At 36.1% G+C, this 25,805-nt stretch overlaps 1 protein-coding gene across 7 annotated transcripts in view; it reads left to right on the top strand.

Annotated features, from left to right (window-relative positions):
- DOCK7 (dedicator of cytokinesis 7) overlaps positions 1-25,805 on the top strand; it is a 190,676-nt gene that overhangs the window by 157,086 nt on the left and 7,785 nt on the right. For 3 of the 7 annotated variants that reach the window (XM_069593007.1, XM_069592989.1, XM_069592982.1), the window contains 9 exons: positions 1,178-1,370; positions 3,625-3,768; positions 6,190-6,321; positions 7,864-7,878; positions 15,437-15,562; positions 17,356-17,445; positions 17,563-17,799; positions 18,162-18,305; positions 18,996-19,102. In XM_069593007.1, coding sequence (XP_069449108.1) covers positions 1,178-1,370; positions 3,625-3,768; positions 6,190-6,321; positions 7,864-7,878; positions 15,437-15,562; positions 17,356-17,445; positions 17,563-17,799; positions 18,162-18,305; positions 18,996-19,102 — 1,188 coding nt within the window. Of the gene's footprint in view, positions 1-1,177; positions 1,371-3,624; positions 3,769-6,189; positions 6,322-7,863; positions 7,879-15,427; positions 15,563-17,355; positions 17,446-17,562; positions 17,800-18,161; positions 18,306-18,995; positions 19,103-25,805 lie in introns of all 7 variants that reach the window. The other 4 variants (XM_069593013.1, XM_069592996.1, XM_069592988.1 and 1 more) reach the window with 2 other exon arrangements.

The raw sequence follows: 25,805 nt of genomic DNA, 5'->3' as shown, positions 1-25,805 counted from the left end.
GTAGCCCACCAGGCTCCTCTGTCCATGGGCTTTCCCAGGCAAGAATGCTGGAGTGGGCTGCCATTTCCCTCTCCAAGTTAACTTCCTGACCCAGGGATCAAACCCACATCTCCTGCAATAGCAGATGGACTTTTTACCACTGAGCCACCTGGGAAACCCTATGTCTTGTATAATGGGGCTTAAGTTAATATGATACACAGAAACATGAGTTTACAAGAATACAAAAGTTATTTGTCATTTTCTAATGGTAATTAAAGCCCACTCCAGTATTCTTGCCTGTAGAATCCCATGGACAGAAGAGCCTGGCAGGCTATGGTCCATGGGGTGCAAAGAGTCAGACATGACTGAAGCGACTTAGCAAGGCATGGCAATGGTGATTAAAAAATCAAAACGTGCTTTATCAGATCCCCTATGACACTTCTTCTTTTAAGAATTATGAATAATTGTTCAGTGTATTTATTGATTATCAAAAACAAGATTTTTAAAATAATGACATAGTTAAGACCTTGGCATCCTGGGCCCTAGAGTTCCTAGGAAGGCTGAAGACCCACATTTTAAACGTAAAAATTAGTTCTTTAAGAAGAAAACATAGTGTATTAATACTTTATTACAACACTAATTTTACTAATGTTAGACATGGTTTTTGCCTATAGGCTGATATATTTATTGGGTATTTTTAGAATTTTGTTAATTCCTATTGTATCTTCAAAGATGTAAGTAAACTTGACTTTTTCTTTGCCATTTGACCTTCATTTTTTACAGTTTTGGAGTTTCTTAAAGACAAGAATAAGATATTTCCTTTAAAATTAAGGTGATACAATGAAAGAATCTTTTATAAATTTTTTTCCTTGAATATAAAACTTATTTAGAGGCCCATAATAAACATGTAAATTCCCAGATCTTCCGTTACTGTTTCCTTAAAGGGCAGATTTTCATATAAAATGTCTCTTTTTTAAGCTCCCCCCTACCCCCACACACACACAAAAAAACCTGATACTAACCATTCCATGGGCCCACAATTATTTCTCTAAGCACATTCAAAAGCATGTTCATACAACCCAAAAACTTGTCTTAATAGGTTGTGTTTGGTAATAGAAGCCTACACACTAAACAGGCAATTTGAACTCCCTTCCAGATTAGGAAGCAAATGCTAATTGAGAATTTCTGTTCTAACTAGAATTGCCAAGGGCTACCAGACCTCTCCAGATCTGCGGCTGACCTGGTTGCAGAACATGGCTGGCAAACACTCAGAGCGCAGCAATCATGCTGAAGCTGCCCAGTGCCTCGTTCACTCAGCAGCACTTGTCGCTGAATATCTGAGCATGTTGGAGGACCGGAAGTATCTTCCAGTGGGATGTGTAACCTTTCAGGTAGGAATCTGCCTTAATCAAGGTATGTCCATTTTTGGTCTAACTTTTCTCACTGCTGTTTATATTCATCCAGCTGATAATGAAAGCACAGACTGAAAGTGATGCTTCACAAGATGAATTAACATTTCACTATCACTTTCATTAATATGTTTTTAAAGAGTATTTCTTGTTAATTCTCTTCCATGTTTTCTTACCTGTACATTATCAGTGCTGTGTAAACTACATTTATTCTCTTTGCCTGTACTGCTATGGACTTCATAGCATCTATGAAATACATTCAAAATATTGAAAATCAGGATAGTGGACACTCTTAATTGGCTTTTAATTAAAATACCAGGTAAACCAACATTCTCCGTTATTTATGCTTATATAAAATATGCTAAGATATGACTCAGAGATGATAGTTTATGCTCTAGTAGGGCTACATACCTCTGACGCACTGGCTGAATTCTTTGCCTACCAAGAGTCAATTCTGCTTTGCTTTTCTTCAGAGCCTCTTAATTCCAGGTTTAGGAAGTTATAAAAATTATTTAAATATTATGTTCTCTGATAAATCAAAATACAAAAAGAAAGTGAGTCATTGTTTCTGTGAAAATTATTAATAAGCTGAATATTTTGCAAAGAGATCAAGACAAGTAGAAAAAGATTGAGGGAAAATCTCCAAGAAATCTAGGATAATTTGATAATCTTTTAAGTTCAAGTTTTTACTCTAAAGAAACCAAAACTGAAAATCTTAAATGGAGGTTACATTGTAGGTATTTAGTCAAGAGAGATTACATGGAACTCTGATCTTGAGACCCATACACAAAGAAAAGGCCTTAGATCTACTTCAAGAAATTGACAAATGTGTGACTCAGTTCAGTTCAGTTCAATCGCTCAGTTGTGTCCGACTCTTTGTGACCACATGAATCACAGCACGCCAGGCCTCCCTGTCCCTCACCAACTCCCAGAGTTCACTCAGACTCACGTCTATCAAGTCAGTGATGCCATCCAGCCATCTTATCCTCTGTCGTCCCCTTCTCCTCCTGCCCCCAATCCCTCCCAGCATCAGTCTTTTCCAATGAGTCAACTCTTCTCATGAGGTGGCCAAAGTACTGGAGCTTCAGCTTTAGCATCATTCCTTCCAAAGAAATCCCAGAGCTGATCTCCTTCAGAATGGACTGGTTGGATCTGCTTGCAGTCCGAGGGACTCTCAAGAGTCTTCTCTAGCACCACACTTCAAAAGCATCAATTCTTTGGCGCTCAGCTTTCTTCACAGTCCAACTCTCACATCCATACATGACCAGGGGAAAAACCATAGCCTTGACTAGATGGACCTTTGTTGGCAAAGTAATGTCTCTGCTTTTGAATATGCTGTCTAGGTTGGTCATAACTTTCCTTCCAAGGAGTAAGCAAAGCTAACAGACAAATCATGGCTGCAGTCACCATCTGCAGTGATGTTGGAGCCCACAAAAATAAAGTCAGATACTGTTTCCACTGTTTGCCCATCTATTTTCCATGAAGTGATGGGACCAGATGCCATGATCTTAGTTTTCTGAATGTTAAGCTTAAAGCCAACTTTTTCACTCTCCACTTTCACTTTCATCAAGAGGCTTTTTAGTTCTTCTTCACTTTCTGCCATAAGGGTGGTGTCTTCTGCATATCTGAGGTGACTGATATTTCTCCTGGCAGTCTTGATTCCAGCTTGTGCTTCTTCCAGCCCAGCGTTTCTCAGGATGTACTCTGCATATAAATTAAATATCTAGGTTCAAATAAAATATTTAAGGTATGTATGTATCATTTTTTCAGAAGTAATAATGGATCCCAATCTCATTGGATAAGAGGGCTTTTTAATATACCTGAGTGTTTTCATTAATTTGATGTATGTTAGGCAAGCCTTGAGACCATTTTTGTATCTCAGTTTCCCTGATAGGGAGTTTTAACAACATCAATTAAATTAAAAGTAAACACTGTGTAAGTCACCTTAGGTGTTTTATGTCATATTACAATTCTCCTTAGCCCATGATTTTTTAAAATTTTCTTTTTTACAACTTTTTATTAATGAAAAAGTTAGCAGTGGTGTTACATTTTATTGTCATCTTCACAATACAAGAAGTTTTTGGAGATTTGTCTGTTAGCTTTGCATTGACTACCCCCTCTTTTTTTTTTTTAATAAGCTGATAGCTGTATTTCATCTTCAATTATTTCATATATATCATTCATGTTAAGAAATTAATTCCATTTCACAAACCTAAACTTTTTTTTTTCCTCCTAGAATATTTCCTCTAATGTTTTAGAAGAATCTGCAGTCTCAGATGACGTGGTATCTCCAGATGAAGAAGGTATCTGCTCTGGAAAGTACTTTACTGAGTCAGGACTTGTGGGATTACTGGAGCAAGCAGCTGCTTCTTTCTCTATGGTAGATGACTCTTGTTCATTTCTTCCCACAATTATGTACTTCTTAGTTATTAGCGACATGTATATTTATGCTTTCTGCTTATGACTGTGCTTTTCATTTATGATAATTTTCTCTAAATATCTCAAGAAGTCTCTAGTAATGGATTTTCTTTTCACATTCATCATTGCTTATTCCTTTTTATTTTAACAGTCTGTCACTTCCTCCAGTGTTTTTCATCTGCTTGTTTGTAAACCAGCACTTAGTCTATACGAGTTTTTTTTTTTTTTTTTTAAGAAAACTTTTACCACAATACACTTTCTAAAACCTTAAAAAAGCCTCTGGTGCTCAGGAAAGTTACAGCCTCTCACCCGGTTGGTGGCATAACGAGCTCTGTTAGGTAGACATTGAAGTGGTGTTAGGAACTTTATGAACTACATCCTAGATCCCTTGTCTGACTTCCTTACCATGCTAGAAGTCCAGTCCTTGTCCCTCCCCATCTGTATATGAAGAACTGAAGTAGTCATGTGGATCAGAGATGCGATATTTATTGATGAAGGGAAAAAAATAGCGAGCTGAATCCTTGCTTACTTTCTTGAACCATGTTGATAGCATCACCTGCTTTCTGTGAGTTTTCTGATGAGTGTTTAGTGTCCCAGGACCAAGGTTTGCAAGACAGTGAGGTCCATGTTAGGGTAAAAGGGAAGCTTGATGTAATGTACTATTACCTGATATAGTTAAGTAATAGTACATCACTTCCCCATTGTACTGTTATTGGGAATCTGTTGTTGCTTCTCCTGGCCTTAACCGTACCCAGCAATATGTTGGTTATGCATATAGATTTAGGAGGCATCTAGCCCCTTTCTCTGCCATCTTAGTAGTTAAAGCACTTCAGGCACAAATTACTCAACCTACCAGTGCCTTACTTTTCTTATCCATTAAATACATCTAATAATAGTACATACTTCAAGGACTGCTGTCAGAATTAAATGAATTAACCTATGTAAAGTGCTAATCACAGTGCCTGGCTCCAAGTAAGTTTTAGTACATTTGCTGTTATCATCCTCTCATCATTATAGGTATTTAGAAGTAACTCATGTAAAAATGATTCTGAGACTCAAAGAACATTAGGTGTTTGTCCTCTTTAAAATTTCTTGTTTTTGAAGACCTTGGTTGTCCTGATTCCATTCCCAGATCTCTGTTCCTTGAGCTTCAGTTTAAGGGACCTGAACTAGTAGGGAAAAAGTTTTTGCTATTAATGGAATATTTTAATAAATATACATTCTCTGTATATGTGTGTAATTTTAATAATTCACAGGAGTGAATTTAGATTGGGTTATAGTGGCTTATGTTAAAGAAGCCTCTATTTTGCAATAGCATTTAATTATGAATGTCATTCTTTTTCAGTTAATCTATTTAATATTAATTAAAATAATTACTGGGATATTTTAGTTACACTGAATATATTTTACTATTGCAGCTACATGATTGCTTAAATATACTCCTGTGAGCTGACTAGAAAATAAAAGAACCATATGTTTATTTTCTTGGGAATATGCTGATTTGTGAAGCAATGGGAACTTAGTGACTCTTGGAAAATATCTCTTTTCCTTCATCACAGCCACCAATCTATTACAAGAAAAGGGGATAGCAGTATAAACATGTTTTGTCCCTTACTCTGATTATAATCAGATCAACACTTGGCCAACCACTAGTAAACCAAAACCCCTACTTGAATAAAATCTGGTGGCTCAGAATCTTCTTATGTTTTGTTAAAGATCAGTGATTTTTCCATAGGAGAGTTCCCTTAAGATTTTCTATGCCAATTTAATATTTTGGGAAAGTTAATAATTTTAGTGTCCTAGGAAGCAATAGATTATGTGATATTTGTGTATCTGTGACTTGTAATAATTGGGTTTCTATGTCTCTGCTCTGAATTTGTTTTATTCAAAAGTTTATATGCATATAAAAGGACACACACATACACACATTTATCTTAGTTAAGTAATTACTGAGTTGGAGAAGGAAATGGCAACCCACTCTAGTACTCTTGCCTGGAGAATCCCATGGACTGAGGAGCCTGGTAGGCTACGGTCCATGGGGTCGCAAAGAGTCGGACATGACTGAGCGACTTCACTTCACTTCACTTCAGTTACTGAGTAGTAAAAGCAGAATGTCCAGTTCAAATTATATGCAAGCATAAATATACATATACGTACATGTGTGTATTTCAAATACAAAAACACAGATACACATACGTTTTCACTCAGTAGAAGAGATCATAAATTGTGCAAAATTATTTTATTAGGTCTTCAAAATCAGTAGCGTTTGTTTTTATGTCCTATTGGAAAATAGTGGTATTGCCTTGGAAGTATTGTGAGTTCATAAATTGCAGTTCACTCTCCTATCGATGTAAAAGAAAGCAATCTCTTATTATTCTTACAGGCTGGCATGTATGAAGCAGTTAACGAAGTTTACAAAGTACTTATTCCTATTCATGAAGCTAATCGGGATGCCAAGAAACTGTCCACGATTCATGGTAAACTTCAGGAAGCCTTCAGCAAAATTGTTCATCAGGTAACAATTGTACTTTCTAACTTCAGTGTAAGTAGAGAAAACTGTCTACCAGCTTTAGTGTTGCTTTGTACTAATGTCAAACTAGATCCCGTGAAATGACCATTTTAATCAAGTTACAAATGAATAGTGTCAAAATGATGGTTCATGGCCAAAGCAAGACTCATTAACAAAAATGAATTTAACCTAAAGTAGATTATGATCATCATAACCTTCCCACATAGCTTCTCTTTTTTCTTCACTTTTTTGAATGATTACTAGTAGCTAATTTTTTTAAAATTGTGAGTTACTTTCTGTTTCACAGTGTGGGTAATAGTTATGAATTTGATTTTTAAAATTGATTTCTATTCATTTTTTCCCCAAAAATGTTTTTATATTTAACTTTTTATTAAATGGTACGAAAGCTTAGTAAACTCCTAATATTTTTAATGATTTCAACTGAACTTTTAACTTTTTTCCAGATATTTTTATTCAGTCATGCTCTGATATATTTCTAATGTAAAAGTAATATTTAGTGAAAATAATAAATGGTTGTATTTATTTATTTATTCAGTTATAATAGTATGATTTCAGTACTTATTTTTACTTCATGGGATCCACATTTTATCTTTAAAATTAAAATAAGCTTGGTTTAAAAATGAAGTAGACTACTAGCAGTTGATTTCCCTGAAGCTGAATCGCTGGCTCCATTGAAATACTCTGAAACGTTAAGTTAAGGGTCCTCCTCCTCCGCTTTTCTGTTCCCGCCCCTGTGCTACCTGTGCTGTTGTCTGCTGTTGCCATCACCTCAGAATTGAAGTATAGCATTGTTTTCCACTTGCGCGTGCAGTGTTAGTCCCGCTTTATTGTCTTATCAGCTTGACTTCCTCTCTCTTGCCATGGACTAAGCTGTTCTAGATGAATTGATATAATCTGAAAAACTTAGTCTTAAATAGGGCTGCTATCCTGTTAAGCCAGGATTTTATTGTCATTGAATAAAATACTGGAGTTGCAAAAGAGTATTAGAATTCTGGATCATAGCAGGTGGGTCTTTTTATAATCAGTTATACTGTTAAATCTCATCGCAGCTTCCCATATGTTGCACAAATTGCAAATTACACAGGTCAGGCCTGGAACATCTAGAGCGAGCAGCTTCCAAGAAACTTTCATCCATTTGTATCAAAGACATTTGGGCAAAATTTCAGTTTCTATCCCAGCTTACCCTGGGAACTTCAGTGAAGTACAGCTCCCGTTAGTTAGTGAATCTAATTTAGACACAAATGAAACAAGCACTTAGCTTTCTTTCCCCTAAATTTGTACTTTTTACTTATTAAAGTTTTAAATGGTGAAATTTTAGCTTCTAGGTTTTGAACAAGCAATTTATAAAATTATCATAGGTCTTAAGTGAAGGAATATGGTGTTTAAAATACCCTAGTGTTTTCTGTATGGAGAAGAATTTATGGTATATGGTTTCTTACACTACTGAACTTCCTTTGGCTTTTTTTGTTCTTTTTAAACAGTTTTTTTTTTTTATGACTTGCCCTTTTTTACTTTTTTATTATACAGAGTACTGGCTGGGAGGTAGGTAATGTTTTAGTTAGTTAAAGACACTAATAGATTGATTTGATCAGATTTCTTATGCCAATGCTTTGCCCACATGTGCTAGCTGTGGGCATTCTGTTGCTGTCTGCTGTCAACTGAATTCATTAACCAAAGAAACTTTGTTAAAATACTGTAAGTTATGTTAAGAAATTTGTTATTAAGAGGTTGTAGGCAGTGCATGGAAATCCATATGTTACTAATGATATTCTTTGGTAAATGAGCCACTTTGTCATCACTTTTGTTTGTTTTTATCCTTTGAAGCATTTTGTTTCATCAACATTTACACACAAGATTTCCTTTTTTTAACCATATTGTTTCACCTCATTCTACAGAGGTCGATTTATGTGTTATTGCTCAGAGGTGTAAATATAAAATATTTGATCTAAGATGTTATCAATTGTAAGATATCCCATTATTGCACATTCCTTTAAGAAAGATTAGAAAAACAAACAATCCCTGTATATTAAACTCCAGCATCCCATCAGTTGAAAAATGAATGCCATCTACAGAGATACTAAAATAAGGGGGAAAAAATGTGCATCTTGGAATTGATAAAAAGAGTATGTTAATTTGATCTTGAGTCACTTCACCTGGAGTATAAGTACTACTGAGGAATGAAATTCACTTTTGTCATTTGAATTTTGTTGGGGGGAGGGAAAAACAGATTGAGAGAACTTGAAATTTAATTTGACCTCATTTTCTGACAGTGTTTGATAATTGTGTTCAATGAAGACTGTGTGCTTCCTTTTAGGGAGTAAGTATAATAGTTAGGCTCATGAAGTTATATATAAATCAAATCATACCTGAAAAATGCCAGAAAGAATTGATTACCTTTTTAAAAAATCTTTCTGAAAAGAATTCTATAAAATAAAAAATTCTACAAAGTAATTCATTTTGATGAGGTAAATCAAGGTATTAATAAGACAGTTTATTTAAAGCTGAGTATTAATATTTGTTAATTTTTCTGCTTTGCCTTTCACTTTGTAGTCAGGTTTATGTTGATTAAACAGTTTAGGCTTTCTCTGTTTGGTTTTGCAGTTGTTTTGAGACCCAGCTAGAAAACCTTCAGAATGAATGTTACTATTGCATTCTCTTCCATTTCTGAATTAGTTGCCACCTTTTGTTTTTCTTTAGATGAAACCAGTACTTTTAATCTACCTTAGTTCCCCAGATTAAATGTGTATGACTTTTTTAATACCCAGTAGAGAACGTCTCATTTTTGTATCTTCAGTTAAGGCTTATATAGAGACTTTCCATGGTTATCTTTGAGTCATAAAGTTACTTATGGATTTCCTAACACAAAATGGAAGTAGGTGAAAAGTAAGCATGAAAGAAGAGACATTGAACCTCTGAGCAGTTTATTACTAGTCTGCTTGATGCTAAATCGACCCCTGAAAGGTATAATTTTCACTGGTTATGATTAATATTTTGTCATCATGTTTATTGCATGGTAAAAGTCACACAGACTTTATTTTCTTGTTTATATTCTTGCCACTACCTTTCACTGGACCTTTAGCTTTGTAGCTTCTAAAATTGTTGCACGTTTGTTTTTTGCTTTTCCCTTGTAAAACTTAAGTGGATGCTTGCATTTTAAAAGTATGTTTGCTACCATTTGCTGCTTATTTGTTTTGAAATTTCCCTAATTAAAATGCTTTCTGTTTTCTCTTCTCTCTTGCCCCTGGTTGCTGACCCTACTCCCTACTTTTACTATTGTCTATTGTGGTAAGTTCCTATCTTGTGAATATTTTTCTTTTTGACTCTGGGAAAACTTCAGTAATTTCATTTTTTTCTAAAAGCTATGGTTCCTAGCTAATTTCCTAGTATTCTTAAGGAACTCTCACTGGATTGAGATCTAGTAAGGATATCTGATATACTATAGAAAGGGTCTTTGAATTGATAGCTCCCTCCTTGATCTGGGCTTATATATTAGCACTGTATTTCATTTTTCACTGTGCTCCTTGATTTGGTACAAATCATTTGAGTTGGCAAAGCTTTTTAGGGCTGTGTGTGTGAGTTTGCGTATGTGTGTGTAAAAGATAACTCTAAAACCTGGTAGCAAATTTGGTAAAATATTTATCATATAAAATAACAAGTCATGAACCTTTCTTAAATCATGGTAACTGTTACTTGCTCTGCCAATTTCAATATCTGAATGACTGTTTACTATTTATTTTCTCTTTCCCAAGTACATTTATTTTTCTTGAAATAATAGGAAATAAAGTATGTTTTAAAATGTCTTACTTATAATTGCATTTTAAAATTATTTTTGGAGAAAAGAAATATTGAATTTCTATATGGAAAATTATAGCCATTTTATATTTTGTGTGCACATATTTTATTTTAAAAGATACATTTATCCATTTATCAAATAGTGAACAGTTCATTCCCCAACTGTTGATAACATAGTCACATAAGCCTGTCTCCATTTTTTTCTACAAAAAATTACAACATATTTCACCATCTGAGGGAAAATATCACCACCCTAGTAGGTATATATTATAGTCTCCAGCAAGGCTTGAAAAGATGGGCTCAGCTTGTTTAAGTTGAAGTCTCTCTACTAAGTCACTAAAGAAAAATGAGGTATTCTAACTTTTGAGATTCAAGAATGCAAGATAACTATATATTAACTCTTTTCATTGTACTAGATGGACATGAAGATGAGCTAATATTTTGGTTTTTATATGCTGAGAAATACTAGCCATAGTCTGGTGCAGTGTCTTCTGTTGAATTTTTATATTCTCTAATCTATGCTCTGGAGAAGGGCATGGCGACCCACTCCAGTATTCTTTCCTGGAGAATTCCATGGACAGAGGAGCCTGGCAGGCTATAGTCCATGGGGTTGCAAAGAGTCGGACACGACTAAGCAACTAAGCACAGTCCATGCACACTGAGGCTGCATGAGATAAATAAACTCATCCAAATGAGTAAAAGAGCAGAATGGGAAACAGCAAGTTTTAATAAGTGATGGGGGGCAGGAGGCTGAAAGAAGAGTATGGAAAAAAAAAAAAGCAAACACTTTTACAACAAGTAGTTAAGTATGAAAATGTGACACTCTAAAGAAGAAACTAGACCTGTGTAGGTATAAAACATCCGTGAGTATTTATCTCAGGAAAGGCAAAGAGGTGAAGTCAGATATGAAGAAAGTAAGGAAAATGTGATGAGAAGAACTCTGTGAAGAGGTACTTTCTGATAGTTGATGACTCCCTAATATTTGGTATAGACCCATGACTTAGCACCTGATGATGTGGTACTACTGGCTGGGTTCTGCCCTTTATGTTATTCCTGATGAGAAAAAGATATGGACAGCAAACATTTATTAGATGATATTGGACATGATTATTTTTTCCTGGACTGGGACATACAAAGGTTAAAATTGAACATCTGATAAGAAATGTGATAGGATATATCTTAGAAGAATATATCTGGTAGGTTTATGAAAATCATCAACCTGATTTTCATACTGGAGTGTGCGGAAAGGAGATGTAAACATGTAATAACAATTTCAGTAGAGACAGTGTTGTAATATAGAGGAAGGCAAAACTTAGGGAGGAAGGTACCCAGTAAATCTCAGTTGCTCACAGAAATTCTCAAAACTCTCAAGGAAAACTTCAGAGAAGTGAAAAACGGTTCAGGGATCATACATATGTCCTAGTATTTGTACATGAGTATATAGAATACAGGGATTAAATAGCGTAATTAAGAGCTTGGACTCAGGTGTCAAATATACTAGGATTTAACTCTGAGTGCCACTGTTGGCTAGCAGTATGACCTTGGGCAAATTACTTTTCCTCATTTATAAAAAGAGGTGAAAATAATGATATCTGAGAGTTGTGATAAGAATTGGCATAACCCATGTAAAGTGGATAACCATATTTCACGTGAAGTGAAAGTGAAAGTCACTCAATTGTGTCCAGCTGTTTGCGACCCCATGAACTATACCGTAGATGGAATTCTCCAGGCCTGAATACTGGAGTGGGTAGCCGTTCCCTTCTCCAGGAGATCTTCTCAACCCAGGGATCGAACCCAGGTCTCTTGCATTGCAGGCGGATTCTTTACCAACTGACCAGGGAAGCCCTAGCACATAGTAAATACTTTAAAAATGTTGGAGATGATTATTTTTATTGTTATTGTCATCATCATTACTATCACTATAATTAGTTGAAATCTTAACACAGTTTAGCTGTGAGATCTAAGAGGTGTTAGGTTCCTAGGTCAAACTCTATGACTAAATAAACTGATAAAAGTGTGTGTTCTTTAAGGGGAATAGATCTAATAGAAGAGGAGGAGATTACCCCTGTGGGAAACACTGGTCTGCCTATCTGAAGAATCAGCTAACTTGAGAGAAAGGTAGTGGAGAACTAGGGGTGAAGATGAAAGTAGTTTTGGAAGTGATGTCAGCGTGGAAATATACAATAGCCCAGCTGAATGTTTCCTGCTAAGTAAAGACAACAAAACTAGAAGAAACTTATTTGTCATAAGAGATTTCAACCACTAGAGACATGGATAGATGAGTAGATGGATTTCCTTGTTTGGAACGTAGTTTCATTATACACGGGATGGTGGAATCAGTAAGTACTGCTGAGGAAGAATAATTGGAGTATGGGAATGATGGGAAATTCAGAAAGAATTCGTGACATTAAAAGAAGATACTGTTAGAAAAATATAGGCTAGATTGTAGGAAAATGTATTTTTTTTTTAATTCAGAAGAAAAATGGGTATCATCCGGTAGTCCAAACCTCTGAAGAGGAAGTAAGATAAAGTGATATCTTTCTTGAAGATAAAGCCATACGACTAAACTTCTATGAACATGATAGAGTCAATGGTTTTACATTAGGGAACTCTTTGTAAGTTGAAAATAAATCTACTTACTCTACTGCACACACTCATTTTCAGTCCTAGTAATTCCTCTCTGATCTTGTTTCCTCTGATCTTCTCCCTGCTGCATGTTTCTGCCTTACCACTCTAGCCACTTTCCTGTTCTTCAAACGCAGGAGGGGGGCTCCTGTCCTTTGCACTGGCTCTTTCCTCTGCCTGGAATGCACCTCCCCTGGAGAGCCACATGAATAGCTCTTCCACCTCCTTCACATCTTTGTTCACATGTCACCTCTTGGTGAGATCTGCCCTGACCACTCTGTTTTGTTCGCAGATTTATCACCAGTGTCTCAACAGTTTGTTGACACAGAGTAAACCTTCAATAAATATGTGAATGGATGCATGGTTCCCTCATATACGTTGTTTAATGACTTCTACCTTCATTTTTATTCTTCTTCTGTTCCTGCCACCCACTTCCTCCTCTCTACCCTCCTTCCTTCCCCTTCCCCTAGAATGTGCTGCCACATCCGCTTAGCCATTCTTTTAGGTTGTAGAATCCTGTCTGTGTGTCACCTCTTTTGTGACCTGGCTCCAACAGGATTTGTCTTTCCTTACTCAGGACACTTTTTATTAGAACTTATGACCTTTTGTATTGTAATTATTTGAATACATTTTTTTACTCTCTTGAGGAGCCAAGTCTTACTTATTTTTATTTTCCTATTCCTGAGGATGAGTTTGAGTAAACTCCGGGAGTTGGTGATGGACAGGGAGGCCTGGCGTGCTGCAGTCCATGGGGTCGCAATGAGTCGGACATGACTGAGCAACTGAACTGAACTGAGGATGAACAGTGGCTAACACATTATACGCACTCAATATTTTTTTTTCTTGAACTGAATGTCAGTATGAGAAAGTGAATAAAAAGAGTTTAAAATGGCTGCTCAGGAACTAGTTCAGTTTTAAGCTGCATTAATTGAATTTAAGTCCACATCCTGGGAGGCAGTGAGCCCACTGATCTCTACACTGATCAGATCAGTGTATGTTGTGTCTGTTTCTGGGATACCACACTTTACAAGGTGCCATCAAAAGATTAATAATAAAGTGAAGATAGCATATGACGGTCATTGAGGACTGGAAAGTTTAAGGGAAACAAGTTCTAATAGCAGTTTTCAAATATTTAAAAGGTCATAATACTGAAGATTTGGAATAGAAATCTTAAACTGGAAAGCTTTGAGAGGAGTACAGCCAGGATAACAATATTTTAATATTTGTGCTTCCAAAGAGTAAATAAGTATATTCATGTATGGTATTTTTTTGGAAAAAACAATCACAAATTGTTAATTTTCTCAAATGCCTTTTTTATTTTCCAGGCAGTGGGGCCTTCTTTTCTTGATTATATTAAATATTGCTCCATTGGCTTGTTGATGGTTTTAATCAGAATTTTGATTGAATATATTTAACCTATCTAGAGAAATTTCATTTGCTATAGATGTCAGTTAATCTTGTCTGTTAAAGTTTGAAATAATTGAAACAAAATTTTTTTTATTAGAAGCCTCCTTTAACTCTAGAGACATTTTTCTTTAAAACTATATTTCTTCTGGACAAATTGTGGAGATATTTTTAGTCAACTGTGTTTTGTTTTGTTTTTATTATCAGAAGGCTGGTAAATTGAGTATCATAATTTTCCATTTTGCTTTATTATCTGTTTCATTTGTAACTTATTTTACATACCCCTTTGCCTTTGCAGTAAGAAGTAAATAAAGGAAAAATAAGTATGAAACTTACTAGGCTTAAAGAGAATTGAGGTATATAAACAGTCGTGTGTGGCTGTGTAAAAGGCACTACCACAAAATCCTTTGAAACATCTTTGTATCTAACATGTAAGAATAACACAAAAAGCTTCCAAGTATTTTATCTTTATCAAGAGAATTTGTTTTCAAATCTTCTGTGTAAGAGTTAAGGTGACCTTAGCATACTTTGTACTTGGGATGAATGTGTGTGGTTAATGTATGCAGTGGGTGGTTTGGGTACTTTAGAAAAACCAACTCTTCTCAAATTTTTTTTCTTCTTTCATTTATGCATTTTTTTCCTTCCTAATTCCATTTCTAGTTACTCTTTAACATTATAGTATTTTTTATTAGCAGAGGATTACTAATTGTAAATGTTTTGCTTCAGTGCTTCAGGATGGTCTTGACATTTACTGATCATCCACTCTGTGCCAGATGCTACACTTGGCTTCTAACTTTTATGATCTCATTTAAAATATGAAAAGAGATATGATATAAAGGCTAATAATGGTAACTAAATATGTTAGTGTTCTTTTTAAAGTTAACTTTATGCTCTAATTTTAGGATAATTAAAACACAGTTTATTTTATACCAAGCAACTTTTCTTGCAATAAAGAAAATAAGTTAATTTATCTCAATTGTATGGACTTAGAAAAACATAGACTTTATATGGGATGTCACTTGGTACAGTCCCTGAAAAACATATTCCATATGTAATTCGGTAAAAGCCCTAATTGCACAATGTTATTTGTTAGAAGTAATGAAGAAAAGATTATTTTGTTTTTACTTTCATTTGAGAAATAATAAAATATTGTAGTTTTGAATTAAAACTTTTGACATTGTTTTGAGAATTTTATACTCTTAGCAATCTAAGCAGAATGTGTGTGACAGAAAGTCTTTGTATTAAAGTTTCTCTGTTTTCCTACACCTAGGATGGTAAGCGGATGTTTGGCACCTATTTTCGTGTCGGTTTTTATGGAACTAAGTTTGGGGATTTGGATGAACAAGAATTTGTTTACAAGGAACCTGCAATAACCAAACTCGCAGAGATATCTCACAGATTGGAGGTGAATACTGTGGTGGTTCAAAATGTCATCCTTAATTTGTATTTTCTATGATGAATAGACATTTCAGATCCAGATCTAATCCTTTAATAAGCCAGATCCTGCCAAATAATCTACTCCTTTAGGGTATAAGGATTTTTGATAGGTACAATAATATTCTCTTGAATTTTTAAAATCTTTGACAGCAACAGTAAAATATTATTATTAACTTGATTCTTTTGAGGGTCTACTTTCACACGTATTTTAGAAATCCTGTATCTTTCAGAATTACTGTGATTTGTGGAGAAATGTATATAGTATTATCCACATTTTGTAGAAAAAGTTATAAGGAATTAATAATCATGGAATTAGAACTAGAACCCCAAGATATTTCTGACCCAAGTGCATTCTCTTTTTGGCTTAACTGATTCCCAGTGAAGTAATCTTTAGAACTTAAAAGCTTGAAATTATGCTTTAAAAACACTTCTTAGAATCCTTAACCTTTATACAGCTACTTAATTTTCAAAATAAATGATAACTTTAATGTTTATGAAACTAACCTGTCTTTGCTGCTATAGTTGTTCTTTCTAATCTTTCTCTGTCCTTGTTACTCCAAGTGTGGTCCATGGACAGAATCTGCATTGACATTACCTGGGAGTTTTGTTTGAAATGCAGAATCTCAGACTCCACTTCAGACCTTCCAAATTAAAATCTATATCTTAACAAATCCCCAGGTGATTTGTCTGGACAGAAGAGTTTAGGCTGGTTTTTATTCTCAGCTGATGTTAATTTCTTCAGCGTTCTGTTCTTATTGGTGACTTCACAGGGCTCAACTTCCACAAACTGGTTTTAGCTGTGACTTCTTGGTTTTTCAAAAGCCTATTAAGTCTCGGGAAATTTTGAGACAGTATTTTTCAAACTTACTGAGTCATAAAAGTTATCTTTGAGGTAGGAGTGACTGTTCTCCTTTGAGGATTCAGACTTAATTTTTCCTTTTGAATAGCTCCATGTTTTGCCCATTTGCCACTCAGGGTCATATGGAAAAGTCACTACATTCTTGACCCAGGGTTACCTTTTCAAAATCTGAACTTATACAGAGCTTCAACAAGTTAATGTTTTTATTTGGAAATTTTGGAACATTACATTAATCATTCAGAAAAATGAATGCTTGCTCATTGACTCACGTCTGTAAGAAGTCAGGTTACATCAAACTCTGAAGTTGCTCAGTCGTGTCCGACTCTTTGCGACCCCATGGACTGTAGCCTATCAGGCTCCTCAGTTCATGGAATTTTCCAGGCAAGAGTGCTGGAGTGGGTTGCCATTTCCTTCTCCACGGGATCTTCCCGACCCAGGGATCAAATCCAGGTCTCCCGCATTGCGGGCAGACACTTTACCGGCTGAGCCAGCAGAGAAGTCCAATATCCTATACACATCAAATATAATGAATTTCTTTTGTCTCTTCTTTCTGTTCCCTTTTTGATTTTCTTGAGGATCTCTTGTGGAATCCTGTATTTTCATTGGTGAAAATTATTTTTTTTAAATTTTGTGTTATTTAAAGTGAGTGAATGGGAATAATATCAAATAAATATGGAGTGAGACCCTGTTAATTTGATAGACTAAGTATAAATTCTATAAATGTAAATAATTATTATTTTGTAATCATTGACACCATTTTATAAGAACTTACTAAATGTCTTCATTTTGTTCAGAAGTTTCCCTCAGAGGCCTTCTCTGTTTTCTACTGTTTTCTACTACTTCTCTGTTTTCTACTACTTTCTGTTAACTTCATGTGAAAGATTTCTTTTTCTTTATTTTAGGGATTTTATGGAGAAAGATTTGGAGAGGATGTAGTTGAAGTCATCAAAGATTCTAATCCTGTGGACAAGTGTAAATTAGATCCTAACAAGGTATGATTGATAGACTGTGATGCCCCATAGACACATCTTTGAGACTCTTGATTTTGCTGGAGGAAGACTAAATAATAATTTAACAGTGAATAAATGAATGACTTTTTCATTTCTCAGGCCTATATTCAGATTACCTACGTGGAACCATACTTTGACACATATGAGATGAAGGACAGAATCACATATTTTGACAAAAATTATAATCTTCGTCGTTTCATGTACTGTACACCCTTCACTTTAGATGGTCGTGCCCATGGGGAACTTCATGAACAATTCAAACGGAAGACCATTCTGACTACTTCTCATGCCTTTCCTTACATTAAGACAAGAGTCAATGTCACCCACAAAGAGGAGGTAAGACTCCAAAGAGGGAAATAGAATTAGTGGAACAAATACACTGAAGCCATGCGAGAACAACGTGGATATAGCATTGTGTATGGTAACATACTAGAACTTCTTGACTCTTTTTTTTTTTCCTTGACTCTTTTTTAAGTCATTAACTTTCAGCTTCTTTTCTAAGTCCCTCATTCACCCTTAGCTTATGCTTTAAAAGGTTGATTTTTTTTTTTTTCATTTAATGATCCAAAGTTTCAGGATATGTTATTAGATAATACTTTATAGTTGCCACTTTTTTCTTATTTTAATTGATTGTGTATAAAGCTCACTAAATATTTTTCAATCAGTCCACTGGCCTAATTAGATGGTATTTCACCCAGATCATCTTAACACCAATTGAAGTTGCTATTGAAGACATGCAGAAAAAAACTCAGGAGTTGGCATTTGCAACACATCAAGATCCAGCAGACCCCAAAATGCTTCAGATGGTTCTCCAGGGGTCTGTAGGCACAACAGTGAATCAGGTGGGAGTGTCTGCTAATACTGTGTGATTTTAGTTATAAATGGAATTTGGAATGATTACAGTATTATATTTTCCAGAAATCACAAATGTGTTACATCAAGTGAAAATATGTTAGAAGTAGTTGCACAGACACTGAAAATATAAGAGGTTAAACTAAAATAAAGATTTTAAGGCCTTTACCTCCTAAAAGTGTATGTGATTTGGAGTTTTTACTTCCAAATGATATAACTTACTCACAAAAGATTACCTTTAATTCCAAATATCCTGCTAATATTCTGAATGCTTGGGGGAAACTGTTTTCACAAAATAAAGTATCTAATAATCAGTGGACTGACAGCTGATTGTCTGTAGCCTGATAACTGTTATATCTAAGGCAAAGAATATAAAAAATACAAGGCAAAAGGCATTAACAAATACAATAGTTAATGCTTTGTCTCCTACTCATTTTCTTTGAAATATGAAATAATAAGTTAATTGCTGTGGGCAAAACTATAGATTTGGCATCAGGGAAAACTATAAACATATTGTCAGAATCGGTCTCTGAAAAGTTTTAATATAGGTATAGTCATATATATATTAAGCTTAAATGCAGCCCATCTTGGTGCTAAGAAAAATGGATTTGGTAAATTCTATTTCTGTGAATATTTAAAAAACAAAAACATACTTTTTGTTTTATTTTCTTATTTTACAGGGGCCTTTGGAAGTTGCCCAGGTTTTCCTATCTGAAATACCTAGTGACCCAAAGCTCTTCAGACATCATAATAAACTGCGACTTTGCTTCAAAGATTTTACTAAAAGGTATTCAAAGTTTTCTACATAAAGATACTCAAATTGAGAACATCTAATCCACAGTTTGATATGAGTCTTAAGGGATTATTGAAAGGAGAAACTATAGAAAAGTGGTTCACAATGAGATGTAGTCTGAGTATAACTTACTACTCCATATGTATTTTATACACACACACACACACACACACATATATATATATATATCCCTGCCCCCCAATTCTCTATGTAATGCCATGTTTTAAATTTTGAAAATGAGAGAAACCTCGACTCAGGAAATCTTTAACTTGAAACTATTATTAGTTTGACATTTAACTAGTTAACTTTGAAAGCTGTTATTTATTTTGAACATTTCAATGTGAGAGTTTCTGTCTCTCTTCCCTCAGAAAACATACAAGCAGCAATCTTGGAAGCAAAAAATTTCTCTTCAGATCTTATCCTTATATGTCTCTTTTCCAGGCCACTTAATCTTTATGATCCTCTGTTTTTAATGTATGAAGTAAGGATATAATATCAATCTCACACAGGGAGATTGTGCCAATTAGATGAAATAATACTTGGATGAATTGGGGCCTCCCAAAACACCCCCAGATGGGATGATTTGCTAGGAGGGCTCAGTGGACAGCATATAGTCATATACGTGGCTATGGTTTGTTAACAATGAAAGAGTAGAAAGTAAAATTAGCAAAGGGAAGGGGCACGGGGTGAAATCTGGAGGAAACCAGGCATAGGCTTCCATGGGTCCTCTCCGAGGTTGGTCACATAGAGATGCTGATTGTTCAGCAAAAATCATGGCAGCATGTGGGAAATCATGTCCACCTGGGAGCTCAGTAGAGACTGAGGTGCCAACCAGGCTTTTTGTTGAGGGCCAGTCCAAAATCACTGCAGATGGTGATTGCAGCCATGAAATTAAAAGATGCTTATTCCTTGGAAGGAAAGTTATGACCAACCTAGATAGCATATTCAAAAGCAGAGACATTAATTTGCCAATAAAGGTCCGTCTAGGCAAGGCTACGGTTTTTCCAGTGGTCATGTATGGATGTGAGAGTTGGACTGTGAAGAAAGCTGAGTGCCCAAGAATTGATGCTTTTGAACTGTGGTGTTGAAGAAGACTCTTAAGAGTCTCTTGGACTGCAAGGAGATCCAACCAGTCCATCCTAAAGGAGATCAGTCCTGGGTGTTCATTGGAAGGACTGATGCTGAAGCTGAAACTCCAGTACTTTGGCCACCTCATGCGAAGAGTTGACTCATTGGAAAAGACCCTGATGCTGGGAGGGATTGGGGGCAGGAGGAGAAGGGGACGACAGAGGATGAGATGGCTGGATGGCATCACCGACTCAATAGACATGAGTTTGGGTAAACTCCAGGAGTTGGTGATGGACAGGGAGGCCTGGCGTGCTGCGATTCATGGGGTCGCAAAGAGTCAGACACGACTGAACTGAACTGAACTGAGTCATGTAGGTACCTTCTCCCTGACAGTTACCAAAATACCAGACTCCCAAAAGGAAAGCTGGTATTTAACAGAAACTATAGTGTTTTTATAAAATGTTGAGGCAGAGTGAGCCACTCTTTCTGCATATGATAGGAACCTTTCCCAAATCCAGATTCCCAGACTGTAACCCGGGGCCAGCCTTACAAACAGGCCTTCTTAGGAGAGTAACCTCAGGCCTGCCGTTACCTCTTTTCTTCACAAATAGCATTTGGTACATAATAAGTAGGTGTTCAGTAACTGCAAAATTTTGAAACAGTAGGGAAAAAGAATCAACAGCTTGATACTGATTGCTGCTTCACTCACACTATGAGCACAAAAGAGGGAATGATCATTTTACATGGTGATGTCAGGAAATATTTCACATAGGAATTAACATCATAAACAGAAGTACAGAGTACAAAGTATTAAATGTTGCTGTTGTATCTAACTCTTCGCGACCCCATGGACTGTAGCCTGATGGGCTCCTCTGTCCATGCAATTGTCCAGGCAAGAATACTGGAGTGGATTGCCATGCCCTTCTCCTAACATCATATATGGACCTTGAAAATTAGAGATACCAAGGAAGCATTTCATGCAGAGATGGGCACAATAAAGGACAGAAACAGTATGGACCTAACAGAAGCAGAAATATTAAGAAGACGTGGCAAAAATGCACAGAACAATACAAAAAAAGATCTCAATGACTGGGATAACCACAATGGTGTGATCACTCACCTAGAACCAGACATCTTGGAGTGTGAAGTCAAGTGGGTCTTAGGAAGCATCACTATGAACAAAGCTAGTGGAGGTGATGGAATTCCACTTGAGCTATTTTGAATCCTGAAAGATGACACTGTGAAAGTGCTGCACTCAATATGCCAGCAAATTTGGAAAATTCAGAGTGCCCACAAGACTGGGAAAGGTCAGTTTTCATTCCAGTCTCACAGAAGGGCAATGCCAAAAAATGTTCAAACTACCATACCATTGTCTGTTTTTCGCATGGTGGTAAGGTAATGCTCAAAATCCTCCAAGCTAGGCTTCAACAGTACATGAACCAAGAACTTCAGATGTTCAAGCTGGATTTAGAAAAGGCAGAGAAACCAGAGATCAAATTGCCAACATCCGTTGGATCATAGAAAAAGCAAGAGATTCCAGAAAAACATCTACTTCTGCTTCATTGACTACATTGAAGCCTTTGACTGTGAGGATCACAAACTGTAGAAAATTCTTAAAGAGATGGGAATACTAGGCTGCCTTACCTGCCTCCTAAGAAACCTGTATGCAGGTCAAGACAACAGTTAGAACTGAACATGGAACAACAGGCTCGTTCCAAATTGGGAAAGGAGTATGTCAAAGCTGTGTATAGTCACCATTCTTATTTAACTTTTATGCAGAGTTCAGTTCAGTTCAGTCGCTCAGTCATGTCCGACTCTTTGCGACCCTATGAATCGCAGCACGCCAGGCCTCCCTGTCCATCACAAACTCCCGGAGTTCACTCAGACTCACGTCCATCGAGTCCGTGATGCCATCCAGCCATCTTATCCTCTGTTGTCCCCTTCTCCTCCTGCCCCCAATCCCTCCCAGCATCACAGTCTTTTCCAATGAGTCAACTCTTCTCATGAGGTGGCCAAAGTACTGGAGTTTCAGCTTTAGCATCATTCTTTCCAAAGAAATCCCAGGGTTGATCTCCTTCAGAATGGACTGGTTGGATCTCCTTGCAGTCCAAGGGACTCTAAAGAGTCTTCTCCAACACCACAGTTCAAAAGCATCAATTCTTTGGCGCTCAGCCTTCTTCACAGTCCAACTCTCACATCCATACATGACCACTGGAAAAACCATAGCCTTGGCTAGATGGACCTTACTATGGTTTGACTAGATGGCAAAGTAATGTCTCTGCTTTTGAATATGCCAGCTAGGTTGGTCATGCTGGGCTGGATGAATCACAGTCTGGAATCAAGATTGCTGAGAGAAGTATCAATAACCTCAGATATGCAGATGACACCACCCTTATGGCAGGAAGTGAAGAGGAACTAAAGAACCTCTTGATGACAGTGAAAGAGGAGAGTGAAAAAGCTGACTTAAAACTCAACATTCAAAACACAAAGATCATGGTATCCATTCCCATCACTTCATGGCAAATGGGTGGGGAAACAATGAAAATAGTGACATACTTGATTTTCTTGGGCTCCAAAATCACTGTGGATGATGACTGCAGCCATGAAATTAAAAGACGCTTGCTCCTTGGAAGAATATGACCAACCTAGACAGCCTATTAAGAAGCAGAGACATTACTTTGCCAATAAACATCCATATAGTCAAAGCTGTGGTTTTTCCAGTAGTCATGTATGGATGTGGGAGTTGGACTATAAAGAAGGCTGAGTGCCAAAAAATGGATGCCTTTGAATGGTGGTATTGGGGAAGACTCTGGAGAGTCCCTTAGACTGCAAGGAGATCAAACCAGTCCACCCTAAAGGACATCAACCCTGATTATTCATTGGAAGGACTGACGCTGAAGATTCCATAGTTTGACCACTTAATGCAAAGAACCAACGCAATGGAAAAGACCCTGATGCTGGGAAGGATAGAAGGCAGGAGGAGATGGGGGCGGCAGAGGATGAGATGGTTGGATGGCATCACCAACTCAATGGACATGAGTTTGAGCAAGCTCCGGGAGATGGTGAAGGAGAGGGAAGCCTGGCGTGCTGCAGTCCATGGGGTCACAAAGAGTCAGACACAACTGAGCAACTGAACAGCAAAAACAATGGACCTTGAAAAATGAATATTAGTTTTTCAGTCAGAAAAGAGGGGAGGGATATACTAAAAACAAAAAACTCAGCATGAGCAAAGTTTAGAATCTGTTCTGAGAAAGATGCATAGTGAAGCTGGAACTGTAGAGTCTCTGAAGACAAGTAGTCAAACACTGGTGGAAATAGACTAAGTACCATTAAGTAGATGGCTTGTTAACTAACAAAGCAGCATCAGAACCATAGTCAGAAGCCAGTCTTTGATTTCCTATTCTGGTTTCTCTTATCATATTATGAACTGTGGTTTCTCTTATCAAATCATTCACTGAAAGGGTTTATTTGGTTAGCAGTAATTTCACATTACAGCACCTTTGTCATCAGGAAAGTATGAGGAATGCTAGTCTCTCAAGACAGTATTTTATTCTCACTGCAATAGCTGTCATTAATTGTTATCAGTTTCTCCTGCATGAACATGGTAAACATCTTTTTAAAAACTTCAGATAGCTTCATTGGAAGTCTGGGGTTTTATGATCTGATTATTGAGCTAGATGACCTTATGGGTTTGGTTATAGAAAACATGGTTCGTAATGTATGTTGAAGATGAACGACCAGAGTAAAGAAAGCAAGTTTTTGACTGACTTCTGTTGTGACTGACATATACACACTCTTACATATAAAATATCTTCCCTTGTAGCTTAGTCGGTAAAGAATCTGCCTGCAGTGCAGGAGACCTGGGTTTGATCCCCGTGTCGGGAAGATCCCCTGGAGAAGGAAATGTCAACCCACTCCAGTATTCTTGCCTGGGGAATCCCATGGACAAAGGAGCCTGGCAGGCTACAGGCCGTGGGGTCGCAAGAGTCAGACACAACTTAGTGACTAAACTACCACCACCACCAAGGACCTAATGTATAGCACAGAAACTCAGTATTCAGTACTCTGTAATGACCTATATGGGAAGAGAATCTAAAAGAGTGGATATATGTATATGTACAACTGATTCACTTTGCTGTACACCTGAAACTAACACAACATTGTAAATCAAGTATACTCTGACAAAAATTTTTAAAACATTGATTTTATTATTTGGGATGTTTCAAATACGAAGCAAAAAAACCCTACTGTGATTGTGAGCTGGATGATCTTGGAACAATACATACTTCTTTAGGTCATAGACACTAATAATGCTTATTTTCTTCCTATTTTGGGGGGGGGGTTTTTACTATTACTACAATTCTAAAACAGATGTCCTCTTCTTTGTGTTTATTTACGATAAGGTAATGAATTCCTGTAGTTTGCAGGTCTCCTTAAGGGTTAATATAAAGAAGGTTTTCTCTTTTAAATTACAAAAAGGCAGAAAGCCAAACTACATGGTTTATACCTTACAAGTCATAGCGAATACTCTTTTTTATTTTTGTGTGTATATATTTTGTGTTAATATGTATATTTGTTCTACCACAACTGTTATATATATAATCTTAAATTCTTATTTTTTCAATTAAGCTTAAAACTATTATTCTAATAGTTGTATTATCAAATATCTGAATTTAAGTTGAATTTAAGTGTGGTATAGTAATGAAGTGTATTTTTTTTTCTTTTGCCAAATTAAAGTATTAAGCTCAAGATTACTGAGCCAAAGTACATGAGCATTTTTGTTGGCTCCTAATATGTAATCTGTTCCAAAAAGTTCTAAGTAGTAACAATGCCAAGAATGCAAATGTACTGCTAGTTGCAGTACACCTTACTTTATGTAATGCTATTTAAATACGGTGTCTCTTGTTAACCAATTTAAATGGTACTTTAGTTTGCATTATTTTATTCCTAAAAACAATAAACTTTTTTTTTTGTACTCTTTACATACTCTTAGGTATATAAGCCCTAGAAATATCTCTTGTACATCCAGAAGTAGTTAAAGAAATAATTGAATAGTATTCTTTATAGCTAAAAAACGACAACAGAACACAAAACCAGGAGACAACCAAGATATCCATCAACAGAAGAGTAAATAAATCACGGCATATCCATAGGTTCAACTTCAACCAGATAATACCACATCTTTTTCCAAAGTGCATAAGCCAGATTTAAATTCTCACCACTAATGTTTGGGAGAGTTCCTATTGTAGTGTAACCTCCCCAGTATTTGATATTATCTGACAACCTAATTTTTGCCAATCTAGTGGATATGAAATAATATGTAATTATAGTTTAACTTTGCTTTTCCTTGATTACCAGTGAGGTTGAATGTCTTGTCATGTGTTTATTAGCTATTTCTCCTTCCTCTCTGTAATGTTCAAAGTTCTGTTTCTTATTTGCCATTTTCCTATTGAATTCTTTTCCTTACTGATTTCTAAGGGTATTTACATACTGAAAAAGTAATCCTTTATCATTTGTATCACAGACATCTTTTCTGAACTTGGGGCTTAGCACTTTTTTTTTTAATAAACAGAAGTTGTTAAATTTAATATTGCAAAATAATTCAGTCTTTCTTGTTAGGACTGTTGCT

Source organism: Ovis canadensis, chromosome 1 (genome assembly GCF_042477335.2).
Source record: "Ovis canadensis isolate MfBH-ARS-UI-01 breed Bighorn chromosome 1, ARS-UI_OviCan_v2, whole genome shotgun sequence".
Lineage (NCBI taxonomy): Eukaryota > Metazoa > Chordata > Mammalia > Artiodactyla > Bovidae > Ovis > Ovis canadensis.
This window is presented reverse-complemented; position numbering and strand designations above follow the sequence as displayed.